Source organism: Ictidomys tridecemlineatus, chromosome 4, assembly GCF_052094955.1.
Source record: "Ictidomys tridecemlineatus isolate mIctTri1 chromosome 4, mIctTri1.hap1, whole genome shotgun sequence".
Taxonomy (NCBI): domain Eukaryota; kingdom Metazoa; phylum Chordata; class Mammalia; order Rodentia; family Sciuridae; genus Ictidomys; species Ictidomys tridecemlineatus.
In genome coordinates, this window is record NC_135480.1 from 40,166,989 (window position 1) to 40,181,170 (window position 14,182).

At 35.3% G+C, this 14,182-nt stretch overlaps 2 protein-coding genes across 5 annotated transcripts in view; one reads left to right on the forward strand and one right to left on the reverse strand.

Annotated features, from left to right (window-relative positions):
• Positions 1 to 202: 202 nt before the first annotated feature.
• Positions 203 to 6,338, forward strand: Svip (small VCP interacting protein). Its single transcript, XM_005335967.5, has 4 exons — positions 203 to 373; positions 2,454 to 2,504; positions 3,040 to 3,153; positions 6,103 to 6,338. The coding sequence occupies exons 1-4, from the start codon at positions 320 to 322 to the stop codon at positions 6,115 to 6,117; spliced, it is 234 nt and encodes a 77-aa protein (XP_005336024.2). The 5' UTR covers positions 203 to 319; the 3' UTR covers positions 6,118 to 6,338.
• Positions 6,339 to 10,449: 4,111 nt separating this feature from the next.
• The window catches only part of Gas2 (growth arrest specific 2), a 122,532-nt gene continuing 118,799 nt past the window's right edge, over positions 10,450 to 14,182 (reverse strand). For all 4 annotated transcript variants that reach the window (XM_005335965.4, XM_078046338.1, XM_078046337.1 and 1 more), the window contains one exon: positions 10,450 to 11,693. In XM_005335965.4, coding sequence (XP_005336022.1) covers positions 11,475 to 11,693 — 219 coding nt within the window. In that variant the 3' untranslated portion in view covers positions 10,450 to 11,474. The remainder of the gene's footprint in view (positions 11,694 to 14,182) is intronic.

The window sequence follows — 14,182 nt, forward strand, 5'->3', positions numbered from 1 at the left end:
CTTTCCAATGTCCAAGCTGCACGCACCCGCTACTGGTCTTGGCCTCTAGGGGCGGAGCCGAGCGGCAGGGGCGGGACCAGGTAAGGAGATAGTGGGGGCGTGGCCGCGGATAGGCGTGGCCGAGCGGGGGCGGAGGGACTGGGCGGGAGGAGCCGTGGGGTGGGGGTGGGGCGTTGCCGCAGGGGGTGGAGCCGAGAGGAGCCACTGGGGCCAGGGTGGGGGCGGGGCAAGCGCGGAAGGCCTGGGACCGGTGTCGGATCGCGCAGTTAGCGCCGCCTGTTCTGGGGCGGGCGGGGTCTCGGACCCCCTAGGTGTCTGGATGGGGCTGTGTTTTCCGTGCCCGGGGGACTCCGCTCCTCCCACGCCCGACCCGGTGAGTAGCGCTGCGCCTCGCGCACCTGTTCTCTGGGGCGCGCAGGCGGCCTGAGCTACGTGCAGCCCGGAGACGGTTGTACTTACTGGCTCAGGCCTGGGAGCTGGTCGCTGGGGACCTGGGTGACGGGGAAGCGTGAACCTATACCAAGGACCCTTGGGACCTTACCAGGGAGCGCAAGGCCTCCGCCTCCTTGTTGCCCTCTCCAGCTTTTACCTTTGGCCGACTGGCAAAATTGAGTTTGTTGGACGGTGGCACACATACACAGGAGGTGCTGTGTATGGACCGGTCTTGGAGGTGCGGTTGATGAAGTTAGGGTGCAAAAAGAAAATTATCTCCGTGAAGTGCCTGCTGTACTAAGAGATGTGTCTTTTCCTCTGTCTATACGAGCTCTTTAAAGAAGGTGCTCTTTTTTGAAGATTTTACTCATCCATGATTTCCTTTTAGTGTTTATTTCATTAAAAAAAAATCTTCCTTTTAAAAACATTGTGTGTAGAATAGGGTGTACAATTTGTAAGACTGTCATATTTAACAAAAATACTGGACGCCCAGGTAATCTGAATTTAAGATAAACAAAGAATACATTTTAATATAGGTTTATTCCATGCAATATTTGGTATATATCTATATAAAAATAGTCGTCGTTTATCTAAAATTCAAATTTCAGGAGGGAATATGTAGTATAATACATTCGTACTTCTTGTAGCTTTTTATTGTTAACAGTATCTTTACATTAGTCTTTCTTACAGGGAATTAATAACAAAACAACAACAACAACAACAAAATACCCCTAAATTCCTCTCATTTCTTCTGTGTAGCTAAAAATGAGTTGAAGAAATGAAATATTTAGGGAAATATTTTAACTCTTCATCCATTAGGTTATAGGTACTGAAAACCCATCTGATGTACTAAAGTTCAACTTGTCTTAGTTGCTGCTTTTGCTTTTAAATGAGGTTAATTTTGTTTATCTTGCTCTTGATAAAATGCCACTCTGTCAGCATTTGTTAAGCCCTGCACCCACCCACCCCCATCACTGGGTTGTACCCTCTTCCCTTGATAACTACTCGCTGTTGGCTGTCACTATATAGGTGAAGTTTTTCCTGAGATAAGTAATGTATTCCCCACCATACCGCCTGCACCTCCTTTCCTCATTTATTCACAGTGCCATTGATGTTTTCCCCAAACATGCACTGAACTCTGACATTTATTTACTTGATTACATTCCTTTCTGTGCCCTCATTGCAATTTATGTTCATCTGTGTTTTCACTGCTGTATTCCCAGCACCTAGAAAGGTTCATAAAGCAATGGTGGTACTCAATGATTTGTTCAGTGGATGAATAAGTACATCATAGCATGGAAGACAAATTATTAATACCATTCCCCAAGAGAATGCTATTTATTGTTTTATATATTTAAATATTTTACAACTAAATAATACATGGTATAGAAAAATAATATTCACTGTTTCCCAGCTTGGAACATTATCACTCGTAAGTTTACTTCTTGTTCTTATCCAACACAGTACCAGCCTATTTCATTCAGGAATCATTCCTGAAAACACCTGCCTATTCCATTCTCCCTTTTTAACTGGCAGCTCCAAACTGTGTATCTGCCTCCTTGTAAATTTAATACTACTTGTTTTATTATTGCCCTGTTTATAAGCCCTTTTTTCAAAAAGAAAATAACATTATTATATAGTGCACACTGCTTATATTATTTTATCATACCCTAATTTGAAGGTGTTTTGATTTGGAAAATGAAATTCAGGAAGTTGAATATTTTATAAATTTTCTAATATTGGTATTTTTGTTGTTTTGTTTTGGCTGGGAGGGACAAGGTCTCCCTATGTTTCCCAGGCTTGTCCTAAACTCCTGAATTCAAGGGATCCTCCTGTCTCAGCCTCCTGAGTAGCTAGGGCTACAGGTATAAACCATTCCTGGTTTGAAAAAATAGCATTAATTGTGAAATGTTTCGGGTCAGTACTGAATGTTTTTGTATTTATACTACTTATAACATAGTCATAAAATTTGTATGTAATAATGTTTGGTTTTGAGGTTTGTTTTTGTTTTACATATTTAGGCAGAGAAAAGAGCAAAGCTTGCAGAGGCTGCAGAGAGAAGACAAAAGGAGGTAAGTTTAAAACTAAAATTATGCCTACTTACATAATTTTCTATTTCACTTTTTATAGATGTTTATTATTAGTGGTAGTATTCTGTAATATAAGTGGTGTCCAATATCCTAAAAATATGAGTCTAAAGATAATCACTTAAAATATCATTTCCTTGTCAGTTACATTGATATGTTTACATCATTTAGTATAATGAGGATTAGCCTACAGATGTTTTCTGCAAGTTTAGATGCTCTTATAATAATATTCCTCCTTGGGACAAAATAGCCATGTTTTATAAAACAGTAACAAATATGAAGCAAGTTTAGGGGAAAATTTTGTATGGTTGCAAAATATTCAATGAAGAACTAGCAGTGCATTTTACATAAGGCTGTTGTACAAATGTTCTTTGTTACCAAAATAAACCAACTTTCTAGCCCCAAAGAAAAACCTAAAAACAAATACACACACACACACACACACACACACACACACACACACACCTTCTAGACAGCAGATACCAATATTTTTTTATACCTCTTTTTAAATTACTTACAGGCTGCATCTCGGGGAATTTTGGATGTCCAGTCTGTGGAAGAAAAGAGAAAGAAAAAGGAAAAAGTAGAAAAACAAATAGCCACATCTGGGCCCCCACCAGCAGGAGGACTTAGAGTAAGTATTAAAGTTTACTTAAGACTTAATTTAACTGGCATTTTACAAAACTTAAGTAGCAATCTGTTCAATAATTTCTTCTGAAAATGCATTATGAGAAAAATTTGAAGTAATTTAAAAGTATGTATGGGTTGATTACTGTTTTTTTATTCTAATGGGAAAATAGTACACTTTTCATATCACTATATCTTAATACATTCACTTAATATAAACTTAAATGTGTCAAAAATTCAGGCAACATAGAAAAGTATGAAGAACAATGTAAAAATCCAAACTCACTGCCATTTTGACAGACAGTATTTGTAATCTCCATTTACACATCAATCATTAAATTCTGTTTTGTAGTCTAAATTTTTTTACTCTTATGATTTGGGATTGTTGATCTTCCCATTGCCACTTATTGTCATAGTTATATAAGTGTTAATTCTGACCACAGGGTGTACAGGTGGGAGCTCTGCACACATTCCTCCTAATGTACCTATTGCAGAGGGAGATAGATACAGGGTATATAACTGTGGAGAAATTATTCAAGCTTCCTGAATTCTGGAGTCTTTACTGAGTAGCAGCATTGGAAAAGTTTTACCTTACATGTTATAATTCAGGATAATGATTCATATATTAAGATTTATTCTTGGTTTGCTTTTAAAGAAGTACTTTTCTAAAATAAGTCTATTTGTAAAAGGGACAATGTCCTCAATTTCATGCATATTTAATTTATCAGTGATTTATGAGTGGTTTTTAGGTCATTCATTTTCTTTGCAGTTCAATTTTGGTTTTGCTCTAAAACTACACTCTTCCCAGATACCACTTCCCTCTACCCTACATATCTGTATACCCCTGAATTGAGGGACATGTACTTGACGGGGGCATCGTTAGGGCAGAATTGATTCTAGCTCAGGAATATCATGTAGAAATAAGAGTTATGTCTTTGTTATTTTAGCATTGTAAGTTACTCCATTTAGTTTCAATTAATGAAATTACATTTTTTCATTCTTTATCATGAATTTTTAACAATGTATAAAAATTGATTTTAATGTTAAGATATATAATGTGATCATTGTGCTGTTATTTTATATATCTTTATAAAAGCAAAATAAATCTAGTGCAGAGTTGGGAGATGACAAGGTTAAAACTTCATTAGAATCAGTTTCAATATTCTATTGAGATAAAGAGCTATGTTACTAGGTGTAATTCCATGTAAGGTTATCAAAAACAAATAAAAATATGAATGGTAAATTTTAGAACTGGAAATAATGTTGAGATCCTCTGTTTCATTGAAATAGAGATATTTAAATTCACATAGATTGTTATAAGAAAAGGATACTTTAATCTACATACAGTCTGAATTAAGAAGATATACTCTAACCTAATAAATTTAACATCTGCTTTTTAAACTCTAAGAAAGAAAGGGATTTATTTAATTAAACCCAAAACTTCATACCCTGAAGTATATAGATTATATTATATTACTGCTGGTCCCCTTCAAAGTGTTTTAAGTAGAAAACATCTCCAGTCTTAAATTTAGTGTTTCTTTGTTTTGTGTGTGTGTGTGCTGCTTTTTTTTTTTTTACACAATGCAAAAAAGTTTTTATTAGTGATTTTTCAAAATGACACTATAGAAAAGTCACTAGCCTCTTTATATCCATCCTATTTAGTAAGCATGTGTAAGTTCAGGAACAGGTAAATAAATGTTTGGCTCTTCTACAGGATCAAGAAGAATTTGCTTTAAAAGTATTCAATTTAACCTACTACTGTTCATCTCTTACAATGCAAGTTGCCATGGTGATGTTTCCTTGGGATAAAAATCAGCAAAATGTTAGCTTAGAATTCAATCTGGCATCTCTTATAGGAGCTGTAAGTAAAAATTATTAGCCACATTCTGTCAACAGAGAAAGTTCCCAAAGTTGGTACAGTCTCTGCATCATTCACATCTTTGCAGAACTGGATTAGACCAAGTCCTTCAATTCTAGAGGCAGATTTCCATTCAGTGACCTTTGACCCAAGTTTCTATTGTGATTACTTCATTACCATAGGGTCTTGAACATTGTTTTAAAGGGAAGAATTTTAATAATTATCTATTTATTTTTAAACATTCCAGTAAATTCTGAATAACTAAAACAATAGAATATTACTCATCTATAAAGAGTGAAATTATGGAATTTGACAGTAGATGGATGGAACTGCACAATATCATGCTAAATGAAATAAGCCAGTCCCCCCAAACCAAAGGTTGAATATTCTCTCTGATGCTAACCCATAACAAGGAAAAGTAGGGAGGGGAAGTATAGAAGTTCATTGCTCTCTTATAAGAAATCTTTCTTACTGAATAAAAATGATTCTTGGGGCCATCAAGCTAGACTGTGGCAGAGATATTTTTCTCAAAAAGAGTGACTTACTCTCAGAAACCACTCTTGCTGCCCACTTTGGGTTCTTTTCCCTCAGGATAATCACTTCTGCCCCCAGCACACTGGCTTTAATGGACATGCTCCTACAGCACATCCAGAGCATGGCATTCAAAAAATTATTTTGGAGACTCAGGGATAAAAGAAGAGAAAATACAAGGTAGAGAGAGTATCTTAATCCTCAAATCTCTTGGTAATCCTGCTGCAGGTATCCATTGATTTGCTTAGGTATTTTGTCTTTTTATGCTTTAAAACCATCATGTTATCTCAGACTTTTGACCATAATGCAAAGTTTAATTATTAGTTGTTAATCATAAAAATCATGTTGCAGGTTTGGAGCTAAAGCTCAGTGGTAGAGCACTTGCCTAGCATGTGTGAGACATTCCTTAGCACCACATAAAAATAAATAAATAAAATAATTAAAAAGAATTTCAAAAATCATTTTGCATTTCTATGTCCCATATTATCATTTTACATATTTTTAATTAAAATTTTGTGACCTAGTTTTAAGTAAAAAATTACTTTTCTCTATTTTTGTCTTTTCTAGTGGACAGTTTCATAAAGCATGACATGAATGGGAGAGTCTACTGCCAGTAGTTGTTCAACATCTGCAATCAAATGGAATTCCTTAATTTAATTTCTTCTCTTTGAATACAAGAAGAGTTAAACTTTGTAATATTAGTGCCCTCAAGTGCATGCTAAGTCCGTACTAAAGGTATTGGAAAAACTTGATTTTCAAGCTTAAGAATTAGTGAGACCTTTCATTAAATTCTTATTTTCCTATGTTTGCTCTTCTATAGAAGTGATTTATTTTTTCATAGTTAAAATATGGATCTAAGGCTGGGGTGTAGCACAGGGGAAAGAGTACTTGCCTACCTTGTGTGAGGCACAGAGTTCAATTTCCAGAATCACAAAAATATGTGTACAGATTTAAATAGCATATTTACATTACATGTAAAAATCCTGCATACACCTCTAATATTAAAACTTGCAATTATAGTTCCTTCCTTTATAAAATGACCTACCTGCTTATAGTTGTGCTGCATGACATTATATGTGTTTTTATTTTACTACATTTGAAATCTTTTGCTCAAACTTATGGACTTAGTGCCTTTAAAATGATCATCAGGGAACATCTTGAGAATTCGTTTGAAGGGCTTATATGAAGAATGCTATACATTTTTATAACTTAGTAATAAATATTTATAGGTAAATGTTGAATCTCTATTTATTTTATATTTCTATAGCTTATAAAATTTACAGATCATTTTACATTATAATAAAGGCTTTCTTTGCTGAATTTAAAATTATATATTAGTCGTACCATCAGAGGGCAGTGATGTACTATTGTGTAATGTCAGACTCAGCTCTTTAAATTCTATGTAGAAATTAATGAGCTAAAGAATCTGGATGAATTATGAGAGAAGAATGTATTCATTCATAAGCATTTTTATTCTTTTGTATTTATTAAAGAATACTTATACGATTCATACAGTTGTAAAATTGCCAAGGCAAGTATGAATGTAAGAAAAAGCAACATGTATGTACAGTATTTTAAAAATTCTACTTCAAATATAAAAATATTAGGTAATTCTATATGAAGCATAGATGTAAAATTTTTTATTTTTATTCATTAAGAGCTTAAGGTTAGTAGTATTTTATTTTTCTTTTTGATACATAATAAGCTAAAATAGAAGAATCACTATTAACCATCATGGATGCTGACTCTTCTAAATGGCAGGGTCACATATCTGAGCCCTAAATTAGAATATCTAGATCCTAATTGCCAATAGAGGCTATAAATTAAATAGACCACCCCTCTTGATTTACAGAAGGAAAACTGAGCCACTATTTCACTCATCCCTCCTACAGGCTTCTATTGCAATTGTACATGTTACTTTTTTTTTAAGAGAGAGGAGAGAGAATTTTTTAATATATATTTTTCAGTTTTCGGTGGACACAACATCTTTATTTTATGTGGTGCTGAGGATCGAACCCAGCACCCCGCGCATGCCAGGCGAGCGCGTTACCGCTTGAGCCACATCCCAGCCCAAGGATAGTGAAATCATTGAATTTTATTTTAGAAACCCAATTTTTGACTTTATATGATTAATTTCTCCACACAAACAGAAAAAGGATCATTAATAGCTGAATGGATACAGAACTAAAGTATATGAACCTTGACCTGTGCAAAGCCTTCCTCCTCTGTTAATATAACAAGAACGATTTTCCCTTCACTGTGTCTTGAAGAAGTAGAACTTAGTGTACAAACAAAGGATTACTTCAGGGGACAGCACTGTGTTTCTAACAGCAGTTTTATCACAATAGATGCTTAGTTATGGTTGAACTGTGAGAAAGAGGAAGGTGCTGCTGTGTTGCTTCTGGGGGAAAACAGTGTATGCTGTTCCTGTCCATCAGGACCTGCCTCCATGGTGTGGCCCACTTTCCTCAAAACACAAGCATTACAGGGACAAAATGGTGGTACTCAGATATTAAGAATATTGTTAGGAAGATGAAGACAAAAGGGGAAGCTAGATGATTGATAAGAAACTAGTAAGTGACTTTTAAAATACACACAATGCATTTTCCTCATAAAGTTATGGATCAGTTCCTGTGAAAACCATAAATAGGAGGAAATTTTCTCTAATTTATCACTTAAATTAACATTATAATGATTAATATGCCATTCAAAGTCCCTATCCGGAATACTAAAAACTGGAGCAGTAAGATGCACATATGTTGCTATCATGTTATGTAAAATGTTTAAACCAAATCTTAATTTGATTCATTGAACTATTAATATGGCTAATAAAAAGCTCTATGTTATTACACAGTTCCTTTATGACACATTGCATGTTTTTAAAACATCGGTATGTGATTCTGTTGTTTGACGAATCATATTCAAAATGTGATTTAACAGTTTTACCACATGGTTTTGTTATAAATTCTGTATTGCCTTTGGAGTATATAAATATACATTTTTAATATAAAATCTGGCTTTGACCATCTCTGTTTACCCAAAATCCTATTTTTAATACATCTTAAAGAATTAGAACATGTGTTGGTGGTTAGAGACACTTTCGTTTATTTGGGATTATCAACAGCAAGCAAACTAATGACTGTTCATAAAATCTCTAAATTTATACATGGACATACTTCTTAGTTTATACTGTAAGGGAGAAATGATGTTACTAGCCTATTTTTTTTAAGAGAAATTATGGTATAGTAGAGGGCCTATCATCTTGGGTATCCTAGGAGAATTGATATAAGCTGTGAATTTTTCTTTTTCCAAAAGTTTGACTTGTTTATTTTTCACTGATAATTATGTTCTGTCCTTAGAAAACAAAAGTGTATCTTGTGAGTTTTGAAAAGTAATTTTTGCATAAATAGATCAGCAAAATGCAGATAGATATGTTTGCCTAGCTAACTTGAGAATTAAGGCATATTTTTTTAACATCTCCAGGCAAGCTTTAAATGATGTATATGCTCTAAGCTGATTCATGTGTGGTAATGAGGCCCTTTCCTTTGATTTTCTAAATAACACTGACACAAAGCACTTGTGTGTATACCAAAATTTTTTATTTTGAATCATCTGTGTTCCAACAGTTGTTGTTCCAACAACTGTGTTTTTTTGTTCCAACAATTGAAACATTTTAAATTTCCTATAGGATGTGGCTTTTTATTATACTGTTCTCCCCCTTCTGGGTGTGCCTCCTTTTACAAATATTGCCTCAAAATAGGACTGCTCTGGTTTAAGAACTAAATGTGCATAAATTCCTTGATATGGATGTGATATCTTTGTTATATCCTGAACTTCAGTGGCTATCTTTGTAAGACTGTACTTAGCTTATGCTGAGTTTCAATTTAATGCCCTTCATATTTTAAGGGCAGAACATTGCAATTGTCTTTTCAGTGACACAATGCCCACCACTTCATGAAGTGGGCATTGCATCTTAATTTTTATTAAGAAGTTCTTTCCTTTGAGCTGCATTGATGGCTAGAAGTTTCTGTCCATTCACCTTCCATCTATCCTTCAGGCTATTACAAAAAAATCTGTAGGCAAGACATCTAACCGCTCCAGTACTAATTTCCAAACAGTCCAACCTGAATACTTTGAGAGTTTCTGAAGTCATTCTTTGTGTGTGGATGAGTCAGTTTAGGAACTGAAAGGATTTCTCCATCCCACAGTAGGAGAAATAATACAGTAAAAGTGGTTCACAGAATAGCTCCAGAACCAGCTCAATCTGCTCCTTGTGCTGGACTCACTTCTGGCTGTGTTCTTTTCACTGATTATTTACCTGGACTTCATTTTTTGGATATTTACCCTCTGTTATTATCATTCAGGTTTCTAGATTATATTGGTTTGGAGTCCTTTATTTACATGGATAGGACTCATCTTCTCCATCACACTCTCCTGGATCTTACTTCTAGCAGAGAATAAGGTGATACTAGCACAGTTAAGTCCACTGCCTGGCCAGTCTTCACTCAGGAGTCAGCAAGAGCCATTTACATTTCTTCATTTCCTTCTAAACACAGTCTCATCTCCCCACATCCCTTTTCAGTACTGATTAGTTAGGAGCTGGACCCCATGCTATAACCATTTTCTTAACAATATGTAAAAGATAATTTTAGATGTGGTATAGGACTAATAATCCTCCTCTTCCCCCAAATATGTTTCTGCCCTAATTCTAAGGATGCATAAATATATAATTTTCTTTACCAAAGGAGATTTTGTAAATGTGATCAAGTTAATGACCTTTTTGGAGGCTTATCCAGGTGGACTTTACTCATCCAGGTCCTTAAAAGTTAAACTTTCCAACCTATGATCAAGGAAAGATGTGAAGAAAGAAGGATAAGTGAGATTATTTGACTCTCCTAAAAACTCTCAGGAAAATAAACCATTTGAAGATGAACTTTATTTCAGATTGAAGCATTGATAGAGAAACAAGTAGCATTTTAAAAATTTATGTTTTAATTTTTTCAATCAGTGAGGATAATACTTTGCTGTTTATTGGTACAAAACAGCCCTGTCCAGGTATATGAGGGTATACATAAGTCTGTAATATCATTAGCTACAGTGAATTTACTAGACAGCATAGCTATGTAGGATTTAGATATAGTTTAATTAAGAAAATGCTTTAAAATAACATGAAGTAACGAATATTCGTACAATTCACTCATCAAAATATAAATGTATGTCAGCTTGTGTGTGTGTTACACTAAGTCATGCTAAACACAGACGTATGCTTACGTGTGTGTGAAATCATAAACTATTCGCTAAGGGGGTGTCTTGAAGACTTCCAAAAGTACCCCAGATATTTGGTCAAAAATAAGAGATCAACTTTAAGGCAATCTTCCAAGTGAATGTAAACTTTTCTGACTTGGCTTTCTAGTAAAGTATTACTGTTCTGAGTCCTCTGAACTTATAGTGTCATTGGATATTTTTTAGTAGCACATTATCACAAATTGTTATTTTGTAAAAAATAGCTTAAAAATTCTGCAATTATAAAAATGTCTGGGGTGCTTTTACTCATAACATACAGCAGGCACTTTCTGTTGACTTATCTGCAAATCCTAAATAATTTCTCCTGAAAGTTTTATCTTGAGCATCTATAGCTAGAATTGTGTTCCTAATATTGTGTTCTAAATATTATACTCACGTATTGACAAATAATAATTTGTCTATAAGTCACCTAATTGAAATCTGAATTTAGAATTTCTTTGAATAGGTCATTTTCTACAGAAGCATTGAAAATAAATAGTGCTACTCTTTGAACATTTTGCATTATGATGACATTTTTTTTTCTTTCTATTACGCCTTTTTCCAAAGTAGTTTTCAGAGCATGTGAACTAAACTGACTACACTGGAGAAGTGGATATAGGCCATTCTGAGAGTCCCCTTGTCATAACCAATTAGTTTCATTTAATCTCCTTCTTAGCCTTATAGTTGGCAGAGACCACCAAGTAATTATCAGGATTCATGTCCTTAAGAGTTGGAGATTTACTCTGGATGGGGGATGTCTTGCCATCCACACGGGAGATCTGCAGCATTCGGCAGGGGTCATGTTTCAACAAATACCCTGCAAAAGTCTCCCATCCTCCTCCCACACGAACCATGACATGTTTGTTGTGCAGCATCTGTAATGAAAAAAACAAAAGAGCAAAAGTGTTAAATTCCAAGAATTCTTACAGTGTCTAGAATCAACTTTCAGTTCTAGTGGAATTAGTACTTCTGTTTGTCTTGCATTTCATGCCCCATTGTTTTTCTGCTTATTGCACAGAGCCTGAGTTAGCATACAGTTTATGAAAGAAGCTTTGTGTTTTCCATGCCAGGGGCTCTTGGATAAAGATCCCTGGCATCCAGCTTTGCCTAGGGGAACCAGCATCTATGTATACTTCTTTGATTTTCTGGCTACCGATAGTCCATCATAGCTCTCACCACTGCCTCTGGCTGCTGTCTATTTCCTCAAATTAGTGCTCCGTTCTTCCCACTGGGTTATTTCCTGCTCAACCAGAATTTGAAAGACCATGAAAATGTCTGCTGTTGAATGACAATGTGACTACACAAACACTTGATATAAAACAGAACTAAAAATGCATGCACAGAAATTGTATGATTCCCTAGTCATTGTTTGAGCCCTTCAAGGAAAGGTGTGTTTGAATAATTAAACATTTATGATTTTCTTTGGGCTTTTCTTCCTTATCACTGCAGAATTCATCTTAAAAAGACAAAAACAAAAACAAAATACAACTTACCTCCAGACCCAGCTGTAGATTTAAAAAGGGACAAAGGGACGAATAACATGATTTATTCTAATAAAAATGTGAGAGTTGTGGAGACTTGGCATGGAAAACCAAAAAAATTGACAGTGGTTTCTTCAAATATCAAAATCTAATAAGAAATGTTTTGTAATCACCCTCCTACTGCAATATTATGGACACACACAGGCAGTGCAGCATCAGGAAGGGGAGGGTCATGGGATTTCAGGGTCATTGTGGAATACACATGGTCTCTTTGAGTTCCTTTATATGTCAGCTTAACACCTGGACTTTACTGTCTCCCATCCAGAATGAGATGACTTGTGCTCATACCACTTTAATTTAGCTTTTGAGAAAGTGAATCAAGTCTTGGACACCCTTTCTCTGTCTGGGTCTACAAAATTTTGCACATGTGTTTAGGATTTTTATGAAATCTTATATATCTGTCTATAGCCTCACTGTAAAAATCCTGATTCATGTGGTTGACCTGAAGCAGTTTTAAAAATTAAATAATATGCAAACTATTAAAGTATGATGGATAGGAATAAAAAACCTTAATAATTAAATTGAGTAAAATTCTATAGGCTATTCTCATGTATAGTTATTATAAGATTAGATTAGAAAACATCTTCTAAATTGAATTCTTTAAATTTATTTTAGCCTGTAACTGCCCATTCAATAGTATGTCAAGAAGAATCCCTCCAATATAAAGTAGGTTTTATAAATCAGGATTTAACTTGCAATACATTGCCTCTCCTGGCTAGCCTCTGGTACCCTGGTTTTGTTTTACAGATGAAGACGCTAAAGATCTTATCTTTTACATGATTTGCTTAGGATCCAGATTTCCTTACTCCAATCTAGAGCTTTCACAAGAGCAGTTCCAACTAAAAAATATATAATCCATCAAGGCTTTTAAAACTTGATCAGTATATTCCCGAACCTACAAGTTTCTTTGTCTCTGTTGCCTACTTCAAAACTTAGACACTGGGACAAAAATTGCAAAGACTATTTCAAAACAGCACTTTGACCCTTTCTCCCACTGTCCCAAAGAGCCACTTTATCCATTACTGAATTTCTGCCACTTCCCAGCCCTGCTAATTGCATCCAAGATTTGCCTCTAAACATTCTCCATTCAATGCCTGTGGCAATATGCCCAATTGACTTGACTGTGAACAGACTCACAAACCAGAAAGATCCACCAGTCAGAACAGTTTTTAAATAATTAACTCTGGGAGTGACCCACATACTTTTCAACATGGATTATACTGATCATTTAGGCACATATTGTGCTTGCGTATTCTTCAGTGAATTTGCAGGACCCTGAAAAGTGAATCCCAGAGTCATATCAAATATCAACAACATAGGAATTAAATTTCTGCCCACCTCCTCTTCCACATCCTTCCTATGGCAGTTGTAGATGTCAGGCCAACATTCTTACCAGAATCATAGCTGAGGATTAGCAGAAAACACTCTTATAACATTTCTAAGTTCACTTTTCTTCCTTGGTAATTGGAGGGTAATGGACATGACTGTATTTCTGAGTGACTTCAGACTTCTTACGTCTAACTTCATCCTGTGAAAGTGCTTTTAATGAGAACCACATTTCGAGGAAGCATACATTTCTCCCGAGCTCTAAAAGCTTTGTCGATGGAATGACTGTGTTTGAGGGGGAAGTGAGGGAAAGGGTTGGTTGGTTTGTTTACTCATTATGAAAAATCAGCGTTTCCTGTGATAGTCTCCTTTTGATTGTTTTGTACATAATCACTGCAGAGGTATTTTTCTCCAAAGGTATAGACTGGCCATCCTCCCACTCCCAAATTTTGAAACAATGAACAAACAACACAATTTATACCTACCTTTAAAAAATT

Excerpts from the sequence above, each read along its gene's own strand:
- Svip (XM_005335967.5), top strand. The coding sequence starts at position 320 with ATGGGGCTGTGTTTTCCGTGCCCGGGGGACTCCGCTCCTCCCACGCCC. Across the intron at positions 374-2,453 it reads CTCCTCCCACGCCCGACCCG|GCAGAGAAAAGAGCAAAGCT; the intron begins GTGAGTAGCGCT and ends TTACATATTTAG. Across the intron at positions 2,505-3,039 it reads CAGAGAGAAGACAAAAGGAG|GCTGCATCTCGGGGAATTTT; the intron begins GTAAGTTTAAAA and ends AATTACTTACAG.